The sequence below is a fragment of the Abramis brama genome (assembly GCF_963993115.1).
Source record: "Abramis brama genome assembly, chromosome: 3".
In the NCBI taxonomy this organism is placed as follows: domain Eukaryota; kingdom Metazoa; phylum Chordata; class Actinopteri; order Cypriniformes; family Leuciscidae; genus Abramis; species Abramis brama.
This window is the reverse complement of record NC_139965.1, coordinates 61,279,230-61,304,933: the sequence shown is the minus strand read 5'-3', so window position 1 is coordinate 61,304,933 and position 25,704 is coordinate 61,279,230. Positions and strand designations below refer to the sequence as shown.

The 25,704-nt window shown below is 39.0% G+C and overlaps 2 protein-coding genes across 2 annotated transcripts; both read right to left on the bottom strand.

Moving 5' to 3' along the window:
* Positions 1–1,893: 1,893 nt before the first annotated feature.
* LOC311079945 (cadherin-1-like) lies at positions 1,894–11,262 on the bottom strand (the record flags this gene model as incomplete). The annotated part of the gene is made up of 13 exons (XM_084109671.1): positions 1,894–2,093; positions 2,208–2,432; positions 2,504–2,649; positions 3,133–3,377; positions 3,459–3,644; positions 3,766–3,894; positions 3,977–4,149; positions 4,255–4,399; positions 4,637–4,792; positions 4,885–5,025; positions 5,571–5,821; positions 7,875–7,989; positions 11,089–11,262. The coding sequence occupies 13 exons, from the start codon at positions 11,260–11,262 to the stop codon at positions 1,894–1,896; spliced, it is 2,286 nt and encodes a 761-aa protein (XP_083965797.1).
* Positions 11,263–14,293: 3,031 nt separating this feature from the next.
* LOC311079943 (cadherin-1-like) lies at positions 14,294–25,032 on the bottom strand (the record flags this gene model as incomplete). The annotated part of the gene is made up of 14 exons (XM_084109669.1): positions 14,294–14,924; positions 15,040–15,264; positions 15,336–15,481; positions 15,882–16,126; positions 16,208–16,393; positions 16,516–16,644; positions 16,727–16,899; positions 17,005–17,149; positions 17,389–17,544; positions 17,637–17,777; positions 18,320–18,570; positions 20,657–20,771; positions 24,133–24,256; positions 24,989–25,032. The coding sequence occupies 14 exons, from the start codon at positions 25,030–25,032 to the stop codon at positions 14,692–14,694; spliced, it is 2,313 nt and encodes a 770-aa protein (XP_083965795.1). The 3' UTR covers positions 14,294–14,691.
* Positions 25,033–25,704: the final 672 nt, after the last annotated feature.

Genomic DNA, 25,704 nt, shown 5'->3' with positions numbered 1-25,704 from the left:
AGCAGCAACAACAATAGCAGTGTCAGCAGCAACAATAACAGCAGCAGCAGCAGCAATAACAGCAGCAACATCAATAACAGCATCAGCAACAATAACAGCAGCAGCAACAATAACAGCAGCAGCAGCAGCAGCAGCAATAACAGCAGCAACAACAATAACAGCAGCAACAACAATAACAGCAGCAGCAACAATAACAGCAGCAGCAGCAATAACAGCAGCAACAACAATAACAGCAGCAGCAACAATAACCACAGCAGCAATAACAGTGTCAGCAGCAGCAATAACAGCAGCAGCAGCAATAACAGCAGCAACAACAATAACAGCAGCAACAACAATAACAGCAGCAGCAACAATAACCACAGCAGCAACAATAACAGTGGCAGCAGCAATAATAAAAGCAGCAGCAGTAATAACAGCAGCAACAGCAATAACAGCAGCAGCAGCAATAACAGCAGCAACAACAATAACAGCAGCAACAACAATAACAGTGGCAGCAGCAACAATAAGAGCAGCAGCAGCAGCAATAACAGCAGCAACAGCAATAACAGCATCAGCAACAATAACAGCAGCAGCAGCAGCAATAACAGTGTCAGCAGCAGCAACAACAATAACAGTGTCAGCAGCAACAATAGCAGCAGCAGCAGCAATAACAGCAGCAACATCAATAACAGCATCAGCAACAATAACAGCAGCAACAACAATAACAGCAGCAGCAACAATAACAGCAGCAGCAGCAGCAGCAATAACAGCAGCAACAACAATAACAGCAGCAGCAACAATAACAGCAGCAGCAGCAATAACAGCAGCAACAACAATAACAGCAGCAGCAACAATAACCACAGCAGCAATAACAGTGTCAGCAGCAGCAATAACAGCAGCAGCAGCAATAACAGCAGCAACAACAATAACAGCAGCAACAACAATAACAGCAGCAGCAACAATAACAGCAGCAGCAGCAGCAGCAATAACAGCAGCAACAACAATAACAGCAGCAACAACAATAACAGCAGCAGCAACAATAACAGCAGCAGCAGCAGCAGCAGCAATAACAGCAGCAACAACAATAACAGCAGCAACAACAATAACAGCAGCAGCAATAACAGTGTCAGCAGCAGCAAGAACAATAACAGCAGCAGCAGCAGCAGCAACAACAATAACAGCAGTAGATTTATTCTGCCAGACCAAATATATCAACATTGTCATATCCATTACATGCCAAACACTCAGAGAGTTGTCATGACAGAAATTTGGTTATCTGTTTCAGAAACTGCAATTCAGTTCTATAAAACAAATCTATATCTGTAGTATAAATGTACTAAATGAGTAACTGATTAAATGTTAGGATCACTTTGATTAATTGTTGGTCAAATGTATTCAAATGATAAACAACAGATGCAAATTAGAAAGTTTAATGTTCATAACATTATGAAAGCAATTGCAATTGCTTTATAAGAAAGGCAAATAAAGATTAAACTTGTAAAAAATAGTTAAAGAGTTACGTCAACAGAAGATATTCTTAAATGTTTGAAAACCAATTGTAAAACAGTAGAAAAGCCATCAAAAAACTATATTATAAACCATCTGGCTGTATTATCCTTTAGATAACAATGATTACAGCAATATTAAGACGACAGATATAATACATGTAAAATAATGTAAAAAATGATTATTTATGAATAAATGATTAATGAGTTATAAAGTAATTATATTCATTAATTCATTCATTAAATTTATATTACATTATAAATGTAATGAATGAATGAATTATTGATAAACATCATCAGGGAGTCATGTCATTTATGTCCTCATTCAATTATAAAATAAACTTCTATTTTTGGATTTTACCTCGTTTACTTCTTCACAGTAGAAGTGGGCAAAAGGTTGATGAATGTATCATTGCAGACAGAATGTATTGCTTATTAGGCAAGAAGCGTTGTCACAGTCACTACAATGCACTTCTTCTCCTTCACAGTCACACACAGTTGCTTGAATGGTGTTTTCCTGATCCATCCCACCCTGATCAATAACTTTCAGGACAACATTGTACTCTCCCTTCTCCAATGCAGACTTTGGGGTCAGAAAGACACCGGTTGCTAAAATGAATACATTATAATAGTTAGACATGTATACCAAGCCAGACAGATATTTCAATGTGTAATGAATGAAAGAATGAGATTAATTTATTTAAAACATTAGTAATTGCTCACATGTGCCATTCATCGAGGTGGACCAATTTTTTCTGGTTTCTCCGTAGATCTCAACTCTAAAGGGACCAGCGAAAGGAGGTCCATCTTTGTCCGTTATAGAGAGAAGCACTGGGGCTGAACCACGATTGCACATTCTTATATTCCTTTCACTGATGACAGGAGCGTTGTCATTTACATCCTCCAATTCAATTATCAGGGTTCCTGTGCTAGTTGCTGGAGCTTCACCTGCACACAAGCACAGACATCAGAAAAAGGCCAGCAATAATTCTCCTCTTAAAAAAGGAAACACAAATTACCATCATTATCCAATGCCCAAATGATAGCTCTGTATTTGCCATCTTTGACAAAGGAAGATTCTCTATCCATAGGGCTCCTGACTTTAATAACTCCAGTGTCTGGAGTAACACTCAGCCAGCCGGCAGGATCAGTGGCAATTTTATACCTGGAAGGAACCAAACATACAGGTTAAAACTAGAAATGTTCAGCAAGAACAACTTAAGTCTTGCCTGGTGGTTTAAAAACATTTGAAGTTCAAAGGATATACAGGCATGATATGATTTAAATTCTGTGTATGAGAGATTTGACATGGGAAGGGATATAGGCATTAATAGGTAGACATTTACTAAGGTGGTTCTCAGTGGTTACTAGTCGTTAGCCTCATAGCATAATTGCCTACGTCCTATTTAAAATAAATGACTTATAGGCAATTATGCTATGAGGCTAACGTAGTGCTAGTGAGGCTGTTTGACCAAAAAAAACAAAATAAAAAAAAACATAAAAAGTCTATCACTGGAAGACTATGTGATTTTTATTGTTCTACAAGATCTGAATCTCTAGAGAAATCAGTCAGAATTTTCAAATGAAATAATGATATTTTGGTGGGTTGATTGTCTGAGAGGGGAAAATGATTTGCAAAATTTCTTACGTTATCTTCTGTGATTTTCCAGTGTCTGGATCAGTGGCTTTATATGTAACTAATACACTATCAACTGGTGAATCTTCAGGTTTGGAGATAACCTTCTCCTTTGGATTAAACTCCGGAGAATCATTAACATTTTCTACATTCACAGTGACTGTGGCAGTGGAAGTGGGCAAAGAACCGACAAATGGATCATCGTTCTCAACAATCACAGTCAGAATGAATTGCTTGTTCTTCTCAAAGTCCAGGGGCTGAATGGAAAAGAAAGCATCTTTTACTAAAGGAACATGATCACGAATTGCCTGTGGAAACACATGAGCAACACACAGTACCTTTACAGTGGTGATGATGCCCTCTAGCTGGCTGGGTCCAGTACTGACACTGAAAAACCCACTCTTGTCACCGCTAATAATCTTATATTTGGTTGACCAGGCAGGAGATCCAGGATCATCTCCATCAGTAACTGCAAGTCTGGCCACTTCAGCCCCTACTTTATTCTCTGGGACAGATACAGTGTGCTAAAACAAAGAGATGTATGGCGTACATAAGTATTAATAAAGTTAAAATGAAAGAATTTGTTTATAAAATGCTTATTATAGCTTTCTGAATTTATATTATAAATGTATTAATATATATTACCGAGGTTTGGTCAAACTGAGGTGCGTTATCATTGCTGTCAGTCACAGTAATAACAGCTGTGCCAGTGGTTTCATAACCTTTTCCTTTCATGTCAGTAGCCGTAATTAACACAGTATATCTGAAAAATGTCTGAAAAGAAAGATGTTTTCAGGTGAGTTTGTTTACATGAAATTATTCTTCACTAATGTGAGATCCATTCATCATTTCTCACCTCTTTGTCCAAGCCTAAAGCATTCACACGAATTCCTCCAGTAACAGAGTTGATTGTAAACAGGTTTGGTTTTGGCAATTCTGGATCTTGCTTGACGATTGAGTAACTGATAATACCATTGTTAGTTTTTGGATCATCTGCATCAGTGGCTGTGACTGTCATAAACTCATGACCTTCAGTGAGAGAAGAAGAAAGACTGATTCTGTGAAACTGAAGAGGCATTTGAAAAAGACAAAAAAAAAAAAACATTTTATTAAGAAACTGCATCATACACCTACCTATATCAGCAGCTTCAGGAACATTCCCATTGAATGGATTTTGAGTAAATATAGGCCTATTATCATTCAGGTCCAGCACATTTACAATAATTTCCATTGGCGCTTCTACAATATTCACACCAACTCCAGTCGCATGAGCTACAAGCTAAAGACAGGAGAAGAGATACAGGCATGTTAAGAGACAAATATCTGAGGTTGTGTCTTTTAGTCCATGTCTGTTAGCTTTGACATCAATATGCAAGTGTAGTTTAAGAAAACACTTAATTTTTTTAGTAGATGTACAAATTACAAACGAAAGAAAAAAGAGAAAAAAATCTAACATTAAAAATACACCAAGAACTATCTGCTGATTTTAAAAGTTAGAGACCTAAAATCAACTTACTCTGTATGAAGCTTTTTTTTCTCTGTCAAGTGGTTGAGTCACATACAGATCCCCTGATAATCTTTCTATAGTAAAAATCCCCTTAGGCTCCAGATCCGCTCCTTCACCTGTGATCCTGTATTCCATCTTTGCTTCCTTAGAATAGTCCGACTTTATCTAAATACAGAAAGACATAAGAGAACAAAGTCAATAACAGACAAACCTCTCTCAATCTCATTTTGAACATTCCCTTCATGACTTTCTCTCACCTGGACCAGTAATTCTGGGAATTCACCATTGCCATCCTCAAGTATATTGACTGGAGGAATAACCCAACCTCTCTTTGCTCTCTTCAGACCCGAAGACGACTTTGGAAACATCAGAACCAGATCGTCAGCGGGAGATTCCATCTGAAAAAGTTAGTAAAAGAAACTGAGCAACAAAATATTTTTGTTTACAGTTAAATAATGAATAATGTTTGCATCTCAAAATGTTTACTAACGCTACTGACTGTATTCAAATCAGTCTGTTACAGTATTAATATATGAAGAGGGTAAAATTGTTGGGTCCCTTTTCAATAAACCAATTTAGGGTGATTCTAGACCTCTTCACTTCGTCTCTGGCTGAACATTATTTCCTTATAATAAATGGAGTACAATATAAAAGAGTGTAAAGTTTAGGTAATCTTAGGTTTTAGGCTTTAGCTCTGCATAAATAAAATATCTGAATTTTGTATTTGAGACTGATCAGAGAGAGCTGAGACAAATTATATTCATCAGCAGGGATTGGAAACATCATCAATTTAACACAGGCCTCCAATAATTAGTCCTAAACATGTACAGAAATTGAATTGTCCATTTACAGAACCATAAACCACACATAAAAACTGAAGTGTCCAATAGAGGTCAGGCTTGTACTGTACTGACAGCACTTTCTGGAAGGAACTTGTTTGTACCTGTGGAGAGGAGATGTTCATGACCGTGTCCATGTGATGGTCCTCATGATGATGATGGACACGCTCAACTCTGACAGATACCGTGTGCTTCTTGCCACTGGAGTCCCAAGCGTCCACAGAAAACACCTTGTGGCCTTCATGAAGAGTCACTTGTTTCTTCAGTGTTACAGTCCCATCCGTGTCCACATCAAAACCCTTGTCAGAGGACTGGAAGAGCGTTCTTGTTCTTCCATCGCATGCATTAAAAATTACTGTCAGAAAAAGTGTTTCAATTGGCACAATAAAGCATCTTGTCACATGTAAACCTGGTTCCCTGAGTTTTAAGGCTACATGCTAATCTTCTCATTTATTATTTACTTATAAATATTTTAAAAATTCTCAATAGATTTTACACATGTCTGTGTTCAGAGTGGAAGGCAATGGTATTAGTGGAAAGAGCAAGATAAGCAAATATAATAAGACATGGACAGAGGGGAAGGGAGGAGCAAGGTGTAAGACGAGGGAGGAGAGGTAGAAGGATAGGGAACAGACGGGTTTCATATTAAATCAGAGCCACCCTAATTGACCATGTCATAAATTATAATTTATAATATGGTCTTTCATTGAGAGGAGCTGGAGAGAGAGCCCATCCCAATAAAAACATTGTGCCACAGTCAATGTCCCTGGACAACAACTTCTGCAAACTCCTGGTGTTGTGGTACACAACACTAGCCGCGTTTCCATTACCCTTCAAATTGCGCAAATTGAAAATGTGAATTTTCTCCAGCACTTTCAAAAGAACTGACAGAAAAATTGCCCATTGGCCACGCATGAGCCAAAGCATCTATCCCCAGAGGCAATGGAAGAGGCAGAGTGGACAAGGGGCGCACTGGGCTGTCTCGCTCAAAGCAATCAGATCCACCTCTGCCAAATGTCTTAGCCCTTACCTTGAGAGAAGATTTTGACATCACTCGCGCACGGTGAAAGTATAACACAGCTTTAGTTATCAGCCTCAGGTCTGTGCACTTTAGAGGGTGCAAATGCTTAATTGAGTGAGGCCGGTGACCCCAGCACTTCTTGGGGGAGTCAGGACTACTTCACTGCTTCTCTGCTCCCCTCATGGGTGCTGGTGAGAGCTGAAGAGGGATCGGCTCACAAGCATGACAGATTCTCGAGCACAATTACACTTTGTTCATGTGTGTCTTCACAGAGACACAGAGACACACACTTTATGAAAAAACTGAGAAAATGAGAAAACTATGAGAACAATATTTCGCTGGAAATTCTAACAAAATATGGACAGATAAATTGCTTCCAGAATAAGAAGCAATTGAAGAGCAATGGCATGTCCTGTTGAGTCACGGGTGATGACCCTCGGAGAGTGGTGTTAGCACCATCAGCCAATGAATTGGTGTGACTCTATACAGACTTCAGACAATCGTTGCAACTGCCGGCTGTTTGATGAGACATTAGCTGCGTTTCCATTACCCTTCAAATTGCGCAAATTGAAATTGCGAATTGAAAATACGCCCAATGGAAACACGTCTATTTCGCAAAAACTCCCATTTATCGCAAAAAAGTTTTTCCGCTCGCATGAGGAGGTTTTTCAGGCAATTCAAATTAAGAAATATTTTGCAAAACTGCGATGGAATGGGACTGCATTTACAGTCACCTTACGCAGATGACGCGGTATGTTTGGACAGAATTTGAGACAGAGTTCTTTATTAAATTCATACAAGACAAAAAGAATTACAGGAATAATGGATTCTAAACCTCAAATAAATGCCACAATCAAGACCTCGAAGCAGAAATGAGGGAGAAACACCCAGAAACTCCTCATATGAGCCGCTCACAAGTATAATAAGGGTCGTTCCTTACCATTAATGCTTGGAAAACACACATACATCTCCTTCAATTAATAATAATGGCTAGTGCGGCGGCTGGGATATAGTACATAAACCTACCAGTGTCCGTTGACATGTTTTGTTGAATGATTTTACTGATCGCGAGAGGAAAAAATGAAGTTTTAGTCGCATAACATCGTTTAATGGAAACGACGTCATTTCGCAATAGTTTTTTGTTGACATTTAGAAGGAAAAAAAAAATCGCAAAAGTTTTGCGCAAATCTGTAATGGAAACGCGTCTACAGATAGCATTAATCATTAATCAACACTTACAGTATTTGTGAGCTATTTTTTTTTTAAAGTCCTCAGTTAAACGATGGTTAAAAAGATTGCATTTCGTAGAGAGATTATTTAGCCAAATACTAAAAATATTTTACTATTTTCAGATGCTTCAGTGTTTTGTATAAAGAGATCAGCTTACCTCTTCCTAGTATTTTTCCTTGGTGAAGGTCATCTCTGTGCACTTTAAAAACCAGCAACTCCGACTCAAAGCCTGGAGTACATGAAGACTCCTCCGCAAATTCACACAAAAGGACCTAAATTGAAGCAATCTCTTTATGTAACACATATACACTTAAAATTTAAGGTATTTCCAGCACAACAGGAGTCCATGTGAGCTAAACTGTGGATCATTTATCATTGCTTTGGCACAAAATGCATTCAACTACTAGCTCTCAACTTCATTAAACCTCTTAAAAAACACACATTAATAATGTCAAATAAAATCAGATTCACAAAAAATAAAACAATTCTCTGAACATGATGAGTACAATCAAACACTAAAGAGATCCAAAGTTTTTGGAAAGTGCCCTGAATAAAATCCTACCTTACAGAAGAAAATAAGAACACCCAATCGCATAATCTTCATTGTCTCAATTTGAAGCTAAATGCCTCGAAAGGTCCTTTAGGTAATACTTCCTTGTTGGTCTTTAAGATTGTACAGTTGTTTAATTTCTTGAGTTGCACATTTATTATCTTTTTAGGGGGGTGGGGGCGGGGTCGCCTAAAGGAGGGGCATGAAGTGATGTAAATTTGCTAGAAAATAAAAAATAAATTGATTCAACTCAAAATTTTAAATACCTGCATTATTCAGTGAATGAAGACTACAGTATATCAGCATTTCACAATTTAGGACAGTGTTTTTATGACTTGACTGGATCCAAGAGGATCTATGATATCGGAAGCTGTATCTGTTAGCATTTTAAATAACCTCAAGGGCAGTTTCTGGACTCACATGTTTTTCTGAAACCTGGTGAAACAAGTGTTTGGGAACACAACAAGGATTTCCACAGAGAAATAAAGTCCAGGAAAAGTTTTACACAATTATATATTATTTACCATTATTTGCCTACACAAAACATTCTGGCCAAAACAGCAGTTTATTTTTTATTTTATTTTATTTGCTAACAATCTTTCAATACTGAAGTCACTTCGTACAAAAATCTTTATACAGTCTGCATTACCATCATGCTATGAATCTTTGCTATCACGCATCGGTCAAACCTGAAGCCACAGTCACAACTCTTCTCACAGTCAGAGAAACAGAAGACTGGCACTAAACAGTGAATAATTTTTCATTTCATTAAATGACTGCATCTTCCAAAAACCATAAACTCTTTAGTCATTCATACTCCAACATCTTCTATGCAGTTTCTAGTTAATTCGCCTTGGTACTATTTTTTAAAGTAAAGTGTAAAACTGTCGCAGAAGAATGAAGGGCTTTTATTAATAATAAAAAAATACAAAACTCAAACAAAGACCACCCCGAGGGGGAAAACAAGAGACTTGACCTGACACATGAGGTTACATTAAACAACAATTCATTTTTTATTTGTTTTTGTTTTTTTTGTACATTTTTGTACATTTTTACATTCACAATAAAAAAAAGTGTTTATTCAGCATTTTGGATTATATAGACATGGACATGTCTCATAATATAGGGGATGTGGCCTAAAACCTAAATTCACACCACACAATTTTCTTGTGTGTTTTGTATTTTATTTTGATACATTTGATGAGCAAGTAGTTGTAATTTATAACAAGACATGATGTACTTGATGTACTTTTCCCCCCATCTCTGATTGTAACATATAATGAGAACATTTGGTTTAATTATTAGAACCCAACAGTATGTATGATCTTCTTTCAATTTAGTACTTTTAACAAATCATTTATTCAACAGCAAACAATGTCAATTCATGTCACCTTTACTTATATAGCGCGTTATACAATACAGATTGTTTCAAAGCAGCTTTAAATGGATAAACAGGAAAATAATGATTAAATGATGCAAACAGAGTTCAATTTTATATATATATATATATATATATATATATATATATATATACACACACACACACACACACACATACAAATTTTTACTTTTTATGGCATTGACAAAAAACTGACATCAAGATTATGTATACTGAATTAAAGTTCAACTTTGAAAACAATAAAAATACATGCAATGCACATTACAGTGGAAGATGTTTCAAATTACCCTTGTTGGTGAATTAAAGATGTTACAGTAATTCAGCTACAGTTGTCACATTGGAAAATATACATTACCTAATTCACATTCTAAGAGATATACAATTCATTCATTATAAATGTTTCGTTCCAGTGTGTTAGCAAATGTTTTATGAAGATATAACATAGCCATTGGGTTTTATGCTAGTACAGATGTTCTCAGTGTGAAATGTTGAGATATTAGTAGCCTTTAAAGAGTGGAAAAAAAATTCCACTTGCTTATGAAAACATTACCAAAGCGAAACTGTAGACAGGAAGAGACTGGCTAATCACCATGTCAGAGGATCGACCACAGTTATGTTTTCACATGCTCTGTGGTGTTATCTAAAATAGATCAGCAATAGCAAAATAAATTCAAATAGTGGTGCAACAGTTCCAGTAAACCATTGACCATAAAATTAAAATCGCCATACAATTAGCAGAAAATGTATATAGAATTTCTGTCCATCCAATTTGAATAAATATTGATTATTTTACAAACATATCTCAGCCATCAAAGCAGAATTTCCAGGTATGAAACAGTTAAAAGGGAAGGTAATGAAGACTGCGCTCTGAGGACATAAGGACTGATTTTTTGAAGACTTGCAAGTATTTTAGCAAGAAGATCAATGACGAGTGAATTTCAATGGTGCGTAAGTACACAAAGGCATGTACAACAGCTTCTGCACACTTAACACTGTGAGAGGTGAAGAAATGATGTCTTAACCAAATCAAATGCAAATCAAATGTGAGGGAGAAGTCAAAATGTACTACTTACTGTAAAAATGACAACATTTTTCAGGCATCATTCTGGGTTCCTCAGATCAGCACGAAGAGCCCTCTTCCGATCCAGAGGAGAGCATGTTGTCTAGCTCAGGGGACGTAGTTGGAGAGGACAAAGAGAGAATCAGTTGAGCCCTCTCCTTCTGTCAGCCCCACATCCAGGAGATTATTGGGTGTAATGGTCATGCCATGGCCAAGCTAAACTTAACCTGGTCAGGTGAGAAACAGACTCGGCAAGTGATTTCTGGTGTGCCATGACCGTCCCATGATCCTTCTGTTTCTTCGTGATCTTGTCCAAAAAAAAGTCAGAAGGAAGCCGTATTCAGCCTGCATCTTTGCTTTACCACATTCGAGTCCTTCTTTATGCTCCTATTTTGCCCTCTGGACTCCTCGGTACCTCCATTGAGACCGTTGAGACCTCCGTCGTGGGAAGGTTTGGAGATGTGAAGGGGCAGTTGGTGGTGTTCAAGAGATACATCCCGGTCCAATCCAATTCCTCCTCCTTCAACTACAATCATCCTGACCCGTCAACAGATAACTGGAGACAGGGTCAGAAGGGAAGTGTGGCCACTCATACACCCCACCCCCTCATGCACACACATACTCACACATCCATAAACGGGCGTCGAAATGAAACGCGCGTGTGACACGCAGTATGTGTGAATCTGGCGGTAGATTGCATGTCCAGACACAGAAAAAAAAAAAAAAAAAACTTTCAACAAAACACTCTGGAAATTTTTTACTTTCTGATGAAAGGGTATGTATAGGCCATGGCTAGAAAGATGTTTGAGAATGCATTGCTTGTTTTACCAGAGAAAAAAATATTTGTGTGGTGCCCCCCTGAACGTGGTGACCCTGGGCCCTTGCACAACTGGCCATATGGTTAATCTGCCTGAGAAGGCACTGAACCAGCCATATCCTTTGGACTCCCCCGAAGACCGGATGTCAATCGCTACATCGGAGGGTGGGCCAGACTTCTTTGGAGATGACGATTCGGCTTTGTTGCCTCCTTGAGGAACCGTAGCATTGCCCAAGTCAGATCTAGAGATGATGGCTATGCTTTCCCGGGCTGCTGAGAGGATCGGGCTCGAGTGGAACCCACCACCGTGTCCCAAGCCCTCGAGGCTGGACGATTGGTTTCTCGCAGTGGCTCGTGCTGGTTCTCAGCATCCCACCCCAGTACCTTTCTTTCCGGAGGTGCATGAGGAACTCACTAGGTCGTGGACACAACCTTTTACTGCCTGAAACCGTCTTGGTGGTTCCTCCCCCCTCGCCACCCTTGATGGCAGGATGGGTAAGGGTTGCTATGCAACTCTGCACTAACTCCACCTGGTGGGGGAATCCCTGTCTCCCTTCCCGGATCTGTAAGCACTCGTCGGATTTAACCTGCAAGGCTTGCCAGGCCTATGAGGAAGCCGCCTCTGCCATACACGCCATGGTGTTGTTGCAGGTCCATAAAGTCAAGGCACTGAAGGACCAGAGCAAGGGTGGTCATGACACAGAAGTTCTGCAAGAACTTCGCACCCGGACATCGCGCTTCATGCAACAAAGGTAATGGTGCGGTTTGTGTCTGGCTGACATGAGGGAAACCGACGAGGTCAGGTTTCTTAATTCCTCCTTGTTCCAGATGGCCTCTTCGGTGACGCAGTTGAGAGCTTTTCCCAGCAGTTCTCAGCCTCCCAGAAGCAGACTGAGGCGATCTCACACTTCCCCCTGTCAGCCGGCCGTACCTCAGTCTGCTCGGCGCCAAGCAGCAGCAGCCTCCACCTAAGCAGCGCAGAGGAGCCGGCCACAGACAGGGCCACAACCAGCCGTGAAGCGCAAGGGTAAGAGACTCTAGGACGGGCGACCCGGAGATGGAGGGGATTGCTCTTCGGGAGATGGTGACCGCACCGCTCTTTCTCCCGGAGGAGGGCCGGGTGGAGAATCTTGTGTTCCATTTTGTCTCTGTTCCGCCGCTGGACCCACAGTCAGCAGCACCCAAATTTTTAATACAAATTCCTCTATCTCCGGGTCCCAGGAGGGCTCGGAGGGCTCGGAAAGCAGTGGAAGGCCAAAAACCTTACCACTCTCATCCACCACTTTTATTGCCAGCGGGCAGCAGAAGGCAGTTCGAGGACGCCACCAAGCCTTCCCACGCACCCTCTGCCCAACCATGGAACCAGGTAAGTGTTGCACAGCACACTCAGACCCCGCCTCAAAGAGAGAGCCCCCTGGCCAGGCCCTGCATTCCACCTGGCTTCCCCACTGCAGGTACACCTATAGTCCTTTTGGTCCCGCTTGCATGGTCTCTGAGAGCCTGGCTAGCGCTCCCCAGCCCATCACGATGGGTACCATTCAAGATTCTAGCACAGAAACGCATTTTCGGAAGCATCCATCCCCGAGAATGCGTAGGATGTGAAGGATGCATACTTTAATGTCTCGATTCTTCCTCGACACAGGCCTTTTCTGCGCTTTGTGTTCGAGGGTCGAGCTTATCAATACAAAGTCCTATCCTTCGGGTAGTCCCTGTCTCCCCACGGCTTCACGAAAGTTGTGGAGGCGGCCCTTGTTCCCATGGAGGAGCACGCCGTTTGCATTCTCAACTATCTCAGCGACTGGCTGATCCTTGCACAGTCTTGGGACCAGTTGTGGGAACACAGGGACCTGGTGCTCAGTCACTTCAGTCAGTTGGGGCTTCAAGTCAACTGGGAAAAGAGCAAACTCTCCCGCATGTAGAGAATCTCTTTTCTCAGTATGGACTTGGGTTCGGTCGAACAGTCAGCAGACCTCACAGAACATGCTCCATTCCCAAGGAGGGAACGGAGATGTCACGTCACGTCGCCACATCTGCTGGGGAAGCCAGGTCACTGGCTCGGCTCCTCAGTGAAAACCTGAAGATGCGATGAACTTGCTGCTCATTAAATGCGCGTGCCGTGATGCAGCGCATCTGATGCAATTATAGTTTTAGTTACACTCAAAGTAGATTGCCCTCTCTAGCGAGATTCCTATTCGTTGGTCACTGACGTGACAATTATATACGTTCCCTTTCAGTCGGTCACTCTCAACATCATAAAAGAGTAAGCAAAAAAGTACCTGGATGACCTTCTTCTTCCATTGAAATTCTGAAGTGTGTGTATACGATGGACACTTTACTGTCCCATGAGGCCACGGGAGAATCGCGTAACAATGGTGAACTCTATTAAAAGTTTCCTCACATATTGCTAGATGTGTTGAAAACCCTCTGTGAAACTTCTGGTGATTTTTACATCTTTTTAAGTTTTATTAAAGAATACATTAGTGTCCCGTATTCTCTATTCACAGTAAAAATAATAATAATTGAATTACAATAGGGTCAGTTTAAGTGCTGCAATTGGCTGGCAACCCAGCTGCCAGTGTACTGTGTTTTCCTTCTATAGTTCATAATTGGTTACTGTGATTTTTTACAGGACATTTGAAGTTACTGTGATTTTTTACAGGACATTGCTGCTCACACACACACACACACACACACACACAATCTGTAGCATTAATTGATAGTCAAATGTATTCAAATGAACAACAACAGAGGCAAATTATAAAGTTTAATGTTCATAACATAACGAAAGGTTACTGCTTTATAAAAAAAGTAAATAAAGAATAATCTTATGAAAACAGAGGAAAAAAGTTACTTTGAGATTTTGGATCTTGCAATAAGTCAACAGAAAATATTATGAAATGTTTAAAAACAGTACATTTATGATAATCTGTTGTGCGATTAATACAAAAAAAGTTTTTAAATTGTGAAAATAGTACAAAAACAATAAAAAAATGTATACATAATAAACCATCTGGCTGTACATTATACTTTAGATAACAATGATTAGCCTACAGCAATATTAAGATGATATAATAAATGTAAAATAATGGTAAGCAAATGTAAAAAAAAAGAAAAAAAAAAGAATGATTACTTATGAATAAATGATTAATTATAAAGATGTGAAAGACAAACACAACATGAGCGATGCTAGCAATAGACAGAATGTATTGCTTGCTAGGCAAGAAGCGTTGTCACGGTCACTAAATTGCACTGCTTCTCCTTCACAGTCACACACAGTTGCTTGAATGGTGTTTTCCTGATCCAACCCACCCTGATCAATAACTTTCAGGACAACATTGTAGTCACCCTTCTCCAATGCAGACTTTGGCGTCAGAAAGACCGCTAAAATGGGCACATTATAATAGTTAGACATGTATACCAAGCCAGCCAGATATTTCAATGTGTAAAATATGAAAAATAAGATTAATATCTCTTTAAAACATTAGTAATTGCTCACATGTGCCATTCATCGAGGTGGACCAATATTTACTGGTTTCTCCGTAGATCTCAACTCTAAAGGGACCAGCGAAAGGAGGTCCATCTTTGTCCGTTATAGAGAGAAGCACTGGGGCTGAACCACGATTGCATAATTTTATATTCCTTTCACTGATGACAGGAGCGTTGTCATTTACATCCTCCAATTCAATTACCAGGGTTCCTGTGCCAGTTGCTGGAGCTTCACCTGCACACAAGCACAGACATCAGAAAAAGGCCAGCAATAATTCTCCTCTTAAAAAAGGAAACACAAAATACCATCATTATCCAACGCCAAAATGACAGCTCTGTATTTGCCATCTTTGACAAAGGAAGATTCTCTATCCATAGGGCTCCTGACTTTAATAACTCCAGTGTCTGGAGTAACACTCAGCCAGCCGGCAGGATCAGTGCCAATTTTATACCTGGAAGGAACCAAACATACAGGTTAAAACTAGAAATGTTCAGCAAGAACAACTTAAGTCTTGCCTGGTGGTTTAAAAACATTTGAAGTTCAAAGGATATACAGGCATGATATGATTTAAATGCTGCGTATGAGAGATTTGACACTGGAAGGGAAATAGGCCTTGATAGGTAGACAGTTGCTAAGGGTGGTTCTCAGTGGTTAATATTGTGCTAGTGAGGCTGTTTGAAAAAAAAAAAAAAAAAAAAAAAAATCATAAAAAGTCTATCACTGGAAGACTATGTGATTTGTATTGTTCTACAAGATCTGAATCTCTAGAGAAATCAGTCAGAATTTTCAAATTAAATAATGATATTTTGGTGGGTTGATTTGAGGAGAAAATGATTTGCAACATTTCTTACGTTATCTTCTGTGATTTTCCAGTGTCTGGATCAGTGGCTTTATATGTAACTAATTCACTATCAACTGGTGAATCTTCAGGTTTGAAGATAACCTTCTCCTTTGGATTAAACTCCGGAGACTCATTAACATCTTCTACATTCACAGTGACTGTGGCAGTGGAAGTGGTCAAATAACCAACAAATGGATCATCGTTCTCAACAATCACAGACAGAATGAATTGCTTGTTCTTCTCAAAGTCCAGGGGCTGAATGGAAAAGAAAGCATCTTTTACTAAAGGAACATGATCACGAAGTGCCAGTGGAAACACATGAGCAACACACAATACCTTTACAGTGGTGATGATGCCCTCTAGCTGGCTGGGTCCAGTACTGACACTGAAAAACCCACTCTTGTCACCGCCAATAATCTTATATTTGGTTGACCAGGCAGGAGATCCAGGATCATCTCCATCAGTAACTGCAAGTCTGGCCACTTCAGCCCCTACTTTATTCTCTGGGACAGATACAGTGTGCTAAAACAAAGAGATGTATGGCGTACATAAGTATTAATAAAGTTAAAATGAAAAGAATTTGTTTATAAAATGCTTATTATAGCTTTCTGAATTTATATTATAAATGAATTAATATATATTACCGAGGTTTGCTCAAACTGAGGTGCATTATCATTGCTGTCAGTCACAGTAATAACAGCTGTGCCAGTGGTTTCATAACCTTTTCCTTTCATGTCAGTAGCCGTAATTAACAAAGTATATCTGGAAAATGTCTGAAAAGAAAGATGTTTTCAGGTGAGTTTGTTTACATGAAATTATTCTTCACCAATGTGAGATCCATTCATCATTTCTCACCTCTTTGTCCAAGCCTAAAGCATTCACACGAATTCCTCCAGTAACAGAGTTGATTGTAAACAGGTTTGGTTTTGGCAATTCTGGATCTTGCTTGACGATTGCGTAACTGATAATACCATTGTTAGTTTTTGGATCATCTGCATCAGTGGCTGTGACTGTCATAAACTCATGACCTTCAGTGAGAGAAGAAGAAAGACTGATTCAGTGAAACTGAAGAGGCATTTGAAAAAGACAAAAAAAAAAAAACATTTTATTAAGAAACTGCATCATACACCTACCTATATCAGCAGCTTCAGGAACATTCCCATTGAATGGATTTTGAGTAAATATAGGCCTATTATCATTCAGGTCCAGCACATTTACAATAATTTCCATTGGCGCTTCTACAATATTCACACCAACTCCAGTCGCATGAGCTACAAGCTAAAGACAGGAGAAGAGATACAGGCATGTTAAGAGACAAATATCTGAGGTTGTGTCTTTTAGTCCATGTCTGTTAGCTTTGACATCAATATGCAAGTGTAGTTTAAGAAAACAATTAATTTTTTAGTAGATGTACAAATTACAAACGAAAGAAAAAAGAGAAAAAAAAAATCTAACATTAAAAATACACCAAGAACTATCTGCTGATTTTAAAAGTTAGAGACCTAAAATCAACTTACTCTGTATGAAGCTTTTTTTTCTCTGTCGAGTGGTTGAGTCACATACAGATCCCCTGATAATCTTCCTATAGTAAAAATCCCCTTAGGCTCCAGATCCGCTCCTTCACCTGTGATCCTGTATTCCATCTTTGCTTCCTTAGAATAGTCCGACTTTATCTAAATACAGAAAGAAATAAGAGAACAAAGTCAATAACAGACAAACCTCTCTCTATCTCATTTTGAACATTCCCTTCATGACTTTCTCTCACCTGGACCAGTTTCTCTGGGAAAGGACCATTGCCATCCTCAAGTATATTGACTGGAGGAATAACCCAACCTCTCTTTGCTCTCTTCAGACCCGAAGACGACTTTGGAAACATCAGAACCAGATCGTCAGCGGGAGATTCCATCTGAAAAAGTTAGTAAAAGAAACTAAGCAACAAAACATTTTTGTTTACAGTTAAATAATGAATAATGTTTGCATCACAAAATGTTTACTAACGCTACTGACTGTATTCAAATCAGTCTGTTACAGTATTAATATATGAGGAGGGTAAAATTGTTGGGTCCCTTTTCAATAAACCAATTTAGGGTGATTCTAGACCTCTTCACTTCGTCTCTCGCTGAACATTATTTCCTTATAATAAATGGAGTATATAAAAGAGTGTAAAGTTTAGGTAATCTTAGGTTTTAGGCTTTAGCTCTGCATAAATAAAATATCTGAATTTTGTATATGAGACTGATCAGAGAGAGCTGAGACAAATTACATTCATCAGCAGGGATTGGAAACATCATCAATTTAACACAGACCTCCAATAATTAGTCCTAAACATGTACAGAAATTGAATTGTGCATTTACAGAACCATAAACCACACATAAAAACAGAAGTGTCCAATAGAGGTCAGGCTTGTACTGTACTGACAGCACTTTCTGGAAGGAACTTGTTTGTACCTGTGGAGAGGAGATGTTCATGACCGTGTCCATGTGATGGTCCTCATGATGATGATGGACACGCTCAACTCTGACAGATACCGTGTGCTTCTTGCCACTGGAGTCCCAAGCGTCCACAGAAAACACCTTGTGGCCTTCATGAAGAGTCACTTGTTTCTTCAGTGTTACAGTCCCATCCGTGTCCACATCAAAACCCTTGTCAGAGGACTGGAAGAGCGTTCTTGTTCTTCCATCGCATGCATTAAAAATTACTGTCAGAAAAAGAGTTTCAATTGGCACAATAAAGCATCTTGTCACATGAAAACCTGGTTCCCTGAGGCTACATGCTAATCTTCTCATTTATTATTTACTTATAAATATTTTAAAAATTCTCAATCGATTTTACACATGTCTGTGTTCAGAGTGGAAGGCAATGGTATTAGTGGAAAGAGCAAGATAAGCAAATATAATAAGACATGGACAGAGGGGAAGGGAGGAGCAAGGTGTAAGACGAGGGAGGAGAGGTAGAAGGATAGGGAACAGACGGGTTTCATATTAAATCAGAGCCACCCTAATTGACCATGTCATAAATTATCATTTATAATATGGTCTTTCATTGAGAGGAGCTGGAGAGAGAGCCCATCCCAATAAAAACATTGTGTCACAGTCAATGTCCCTGGACAACAACTTCTGCAATCTCCTGGTGTTGTGGTACACAACACTAGCCGCGTTTCCATTACCCTTCAAATTGCGCAAATTGAAAATGTGAATTTTCTCCAGCACTTTCAAAAGAACTGACAGAAAAATTGCCCATTGGCCACGCATGAGCCAACGCATCTATCCCCAGAGGCAATGGAAGAGGCAGAGTGGACAAGGGGCGCACTGGGCTGTCTCGCTCAAAGCAATCAGATCCACCTCTGCCAAATGTCTTAGCCCTTACCTTGAGAGAAGATTTTGACATCACTCGCGCACGGTGAAAGTATAACACAGCTTTAGTTATCAGCCTCAGGTCTGTGCATTTTAGAGGGTGCAAATGCTTAATCGAGTGAGGCCGGTGACCCCAGCACTTCTTGGGGGAGTCAGGACTACTTCACTGCTTCTCTGCTCCCCTCATGGGTGCTGGTGAGAGCTGAAGAGGGATCGGCTCACAAGCATGACAGATTCTCGAGCACAATTACACTTTTTTCATGTGTGTCTTCACAGAGACACAGAGACACACACTTTATGAAAAAACTGAGAAAATGAGAAAACTATGAGAACAATATGTCGCTGGAAATTCTAACAAAATATGGACAGATAAATTGCTTCCAGAATAAGAAGCAATTGAAGAGCAATGGCATGTCCTGTTGAGTCACGGGTGATGACCCTCGGAGAGTGGTGTTAGCACCATCAGCCAATGAATTGGTGTGACTCTATACAGACTTCAGACAATCGTTGCAGCTGCCGGCTGTTTGATGAGACATTAGCTGCGTTTCCATTACCCTTCAAATTGCGCAAATTGAAATTGCGAATTGAAAATACGCCCAATGGAAACACGTCTATTTCGCAAAAACTCCCATTTATCGCAAAAAAGTTTTTACGCTCGCATGAGGAGGTTTTTCAGGCAATTCAAAAAAGAAATATTTCGCAAAACTGCAATGGAAACAGTTTTTGCGCATTTACAGGTCACCTGACGTAGATGACGCGGTGTGTTTGGACAGAATTCGAGATAGAGTTCTTTATTAAATTCAAACAAGACAAAAGAATTACAGGAATACTGGATTCTAAACCTCAAATAAATGCCACAATCAAGACCTCGAAGCAGAAATGAGGGAGAAACACCCAGAAACACCTCATATGTGCCGCTCACAAGTATAATGGTAAAACAATTATTGTTTATCACAATAATAAAAGGGTCGTTCCTTACCATTAATGCTTGGAAAACACACATACATCTCCTTCGATTAATAATAATGGCTAGTGCAGTGGCTGGGATATAGTACATAAACCTACCAACGTCCGTTGCCATGTTTTTTGGAATGATTTTACTCATCGCGAGAGGAAAAAATTAAGTTTTAATCGCATAACATCGTTTAATGGAAACGCCGTCATTTCGCAATAGTTTTTTGTTGACATTTAGAAGAAAAAAAAAATAAAAATCGCAAAAGTTTTGCGCAAATCTGTAATGGAAACGCGTCTACAGATAGCATACATCATTAATCAACACTTACAGTATTTGTGAGCTAAAATTTTTTTATAGTCCTCAGTTAAACGATGGTTAAAAATATTGCATTTTGTAGAGAGATTATTTAGCCAAATACTAAAAATATTTTACTATTTTCAGATGCTTCAGTGTTTTGTATAAAGAGATCAGCTTACCTCTTCCTAGTCTTTTTCCTTGGTGAAGGTCATCTCTGTGCACTTTAAAAACCAGCAACTCCGACTCAAAGCCTGGAGTACATGAAGACTCCTCCGCAAATTCACACAAGATGACCTAAATTGAAGCAATCTCTTTATGTAACACATATACACTTAAAATTGAAGGTATTTCCAGCACAACAGCAGTCCATGTGAGTTAAACTGCGGATCATTTATCATTGCTTTGGCACAAAATGCATTCAACTACTAGCTCTCAACTTCATTAAACCTCAAGATTAAACTCAAAATTTTTATAAAAAACACACATTAATAATGTAAAATAAAATCAGATTCTTAAAAAATAAAACAATTCTCTGAACATGATGAGTAAAATCAAACACTAAAGAGATCCAAAGTTTTTGGAAAGTGCCCTGAATAAAATCCTACCTTACAGAAGAAAATAAGAACTCCCAATTGCATAATCTTCATTGTCTCAATTCGAAGCTAAATGTCTTAAAAAAGTATTTTAGGTAATACTTCCTTGTTGGTCTTTAAGATTATACAGTTGTTTAATTGCTTGAGTTGCACATTTATTATCTTTTTAGGGGGGTGGGGGCGGGGTCGCCTAAAGGAGGGGCATTAGAGATGTAAATTTGATAGAAAATAAAAAAATAAAATGATTCAACTCAAAATTTTAAATACCTGCATTTTTCAGTGAATGAAGACTACAGTATATCAGCATTTCACAATTTAGGACAGTGTTTTTATGACTTGACTGGATCCAAGAGGGTCTATGATATCGGAAGCTGTATCTGTTAGCATTTTAAATAACCTCAAGGGCAGTTTCTGGACTCACATGTTTTTCAGAAACCTGGTGAAACAAGTGTTTGGGAACACAACAAGGATTTACACAGAGAAATGAAGTCCAGGAAAAGTTTAAGTATACAGTAGAAGTACAACTTTTACACAATTATATATTATTTACCATTATTTGCCTACACAAAACATTCTGGCCAAAACAGCAGTTTATTTTGTATTTTTTTTATTTGCTAACAATATTTCAATACTGAAGTCACTTCGTACAAAAATCTTTATACAGTCTGCATTACCATCATGATATGAATCTTTGCTAACACGCATCGGTCAAACCTGAAGCCACAGTCACAACTCTTCTCACAGTCAGAGAAACAGAAGACTGGCACTAAACAGTGAATAATTTTTCATTTCATTAAATGACTGCATCTTCCAAAAACCATAAACTCTTTAGTCATTCATACTCCACCATCTTCTATGCAGTTTCTAGTTAATTCACCTTGGTACTATTTTTTAAAGTAAAGTGTAAAACTGTCGCAGAAGAATGAAGGGCTTTTTATTAATAATAAAAAAATACAAAACTCAAACAAAGACCACCCCGAGGGGGAAAACAAGAGACTTGACCTGACACATTATTAATTATTATTATTATTATTATTATTTATTTATTTTATTTTTATTTTTTACATTTTTTACATTTTTACATTTACAATAAAAAAAATGTGTATGTTTATTCAGCATTTTGGATTATATAGACATGGACATGTCTCATAATATAGGGGATGTGGCCTAAAACCTAAATTCACACCACACAATTTTCTTGTGTGTTTTGTATTTTATTTTGATACATTTGATGATCAAGTAGTTGTAATTTGTAACAAGACATGATGTACTTGATGTACTTTTCCCCTCATCTCTGATTTTAACATATAATGAGAACATTTGGTTTAATTATTAGAACACAACAGTATGTATGATCTTCTTTCAATTTAGTACTTTTAACAAAACATTTATTCAACAGCAAACAATGTCAATTCATGTCACCTTTACTTATATAGCGCTTTATACAATACAGATTGTTTCAAAGCAGCTTTAAATGGATAAACAGGAAAATAATGATTAAATCATGCAAACAGAGTTCAATTATATATATATATATATACATATATATATATATATATACACACACACACATACAATTTTTTACTTTTTATGACATTGACAAAAAATGACATCAAGATTATGTATACTGAATAAAAGTTCAACTTTGAAAAACAATAAAAATACATGCAATGCACATTACAGTGCAAGATGTTTCAAATTACCGTTGTTGGTGAATTAAAGATGTTACAGTAATTCAGCTACAGTTGTCACATTGGAAAATATACATTACCTAATTCACATTCTAAGAGATATACAATTCATTCATTATAAATGTTTTGTTTCAGTGTGTTAGCAAATGTTTTATGATGATATAACATAGCCATTGGGTTTTATGCTAGAACAGATGTTCTCAGTGTGAAATGTTGAGATATTAGTAGCCTTTAAAGAGTGGAAAAAAAATTCCACTTGCTTATGAAAACATTAACAAAGCGAAACTGTAGACAGGAAGAGACTGGCTAATCACCATGTCAGAGGATCGACCACAGTTATGTTTTCACATGCTCTGTGGTGTTATCTAAAATAGATCAGCAATAGCAAAATAAATTCAAATAGTGGTGCAACAGTTCCAGTAAACCATTGACCATAAAATTAAAATCGCCATACAATTAGCAGAAAATGTATATAGAATTTCTGTCCATCCAATTTGAATAAATATTGATTATTTTACAAACATATCTCAGCCATCAAAGCAGAATTTCCAGGTATGAAACAGTTAAAAGGGAAGGTAATGAAGACTGCGCTCTGAGGACATAAGGACTGATTTTTGAAGACTTGCAAGTATTTTAGCAAGAAGATCAATGAAGAGTGAATTTCAATGGTGCGTAAGTACACAAAGGCATGTACAACAGCTTCTGCACACTTAACACTGTGAGAGGTAAAGAAATGATGTCTTAACCAAATCAAATGCAAATCAAATGTGAGGGAGAAGTCAAAATGTACTACTTACTGTAAAAATGACAACATTTTTCAGGCATCATTCTGGGTTCCTCAGATCAGCACGAAGAGCCCTCTTCCGATCCAGAGGAGAGCATGTTGTTTGCGGCGTCTAGCTCAGGGGACGTAGTTGGAGAGGACAAAGAGAGAATCAGTTGAGCCCTCTCCTTCTGTCAGCCCCACATCCAGGAAATTATTGGGTGTAATGGTCATGCCATGGCCAAGCTAAACTTAACCTGGTCAGGTGAGAAACAGACTCGACTAGTGATTTCTGGTGTGCCATGACCGTCCCATGAGCCTTCTGTTTCTTCGTGATCTTGTCCAAAAAAAAGTCCCACATTTGAGTTACACGAATGTGGATGGATTGTGCGAGTAGGGATTTGCTGGCTAGCTGTCTCTCGCAGAGTGTGGCACACACTTTGAAGGCTCCGGTTTTGCCATCTAAGCCGTTAGAGACCACCTCGCAGATGATTGTAAAGGCGTATGTGGCAGCTGGTCAGGATGCAGGTGCCTTGCACACAATGGTCAGATTTAGGTCAGGGGTAGGGATTTTCTCCTGAAGCGGTCGCTAAATTGGTTTCACAGACCTGGTTTTCTGTGACACCAAACAGACGGCTGCCACTATCAGTGTTTCGATGGCAGTGATGGTGGTTATGGAGAGGCATCTGTGATTGAACCTCTAGGACATCAAGACAGGTGACGTTACCCAACCTGAGGTGGTTTATAAAAAGCGGTTAGAGAAAAAACAGGAGCGCTCAGAATGCTCACTGTGATGATGCGACCTCCTCTTGTTCAGTTGTCTTCATTATTTAAAACTGGAGGTTTCAACAGCTAGGATTACAGATAATATTTGTCCAATATACCTGAGAGTAGCTAGCAGTCTGTATCTAGATGAGTGATTGTAGTTAAATCATGCGACCCCTTTGTCTTATTTTCACTTCATATAGCTGTCTGAAATGGTTTGTTGTGAAAAATAAAGATAACATTTATTTTTAGCTCTTTTTGAAACTCCCACCAGTACTTCTAGAGGGCATGAGAGATTGGTGAGATAATGTAGAAAGAAAGAAAATGATCATTTCTCATCAGTTTCCCTCCATTTTACTGACTGCCTGGCTATCATGTGAGGTTGGGCAGACTGATAGAATGTAAGGGACCATGTTATAGTTTCTACATTGTGAGTTGTGGTCCCCTCTCCACAGGTTTTGAAAATTTTTACACTTCTTTGTTGACTTGTGGTAGCCTAGCAACTGTTGCCGAGTTGGCACAGGGATGGAACGGGTTTTGTTTAAAAAGAAAAAGAAAAAGAAAAAGAAAAAAAGCAGGAATCAGAAAATAAAAGCTTTAGCATAAGTTCTGCCGGGAAGACTCAATTGTTACGTCACTTTACCTTCTCATCTATCCAATCACATTCTAATACTCGTGGTATAAAAGATTGGTACTTACACACGTTTGAGTTCGCAGATGCTGACGCTTCCATTCACCTCCATCCTCCCTACCACCTCCAAGACGGATCCTTCCCTCCATCCTCCCCACCACCATCAGGATGGTCCCTTCCCATACCTCACAGGGGGTCGGCTGCGCCCCTGCCTTTGTCTTCAGGCAGGATATGCAGAGTCCGGACCCTCGGATTGCGAGCTACGGACGCAATCCAAAGAACTTTATTGTTCGAGCTATGCCAAAGAACTTTATTGCTTGCTGGGCTGTTAATAAATGTCTAATTGTCACAGTATTTATTCTCCCGAGTCTTTCTGGTAGAACTGTTCTTGCTGTCACCTGTGTCAAATATCGCGCTCAGAGCAGTGCTTGACTAATTTATGCATGCCGGAACGTTTGTGTATTCGGCAAAGATACTTTACGATAAGGTTGGAGGTTTGGCATATGTCTAAGGACATCCTGCCCCCTTCACTTGCCCCCCAAGTTGGGAGTGTCATTTGTCAGTGGCTGGAAACAGGGGTAGATCTGAAAGCGTCTCGGTTACGTATGTAACCCTCGTGCCCTGAGTAGAGAACAGAGACGTTACGTTGTGACGATGAATGGGGTTTAGCTTCACACCTTCGAGTATTACAAAACGAGCCAATGGCAAGGAAATGCCATGGGTCTGCGGAATTTGCATAGCGTAACTCCACCCCACCTCGTGGGTATATAAGGAAGTACACTGG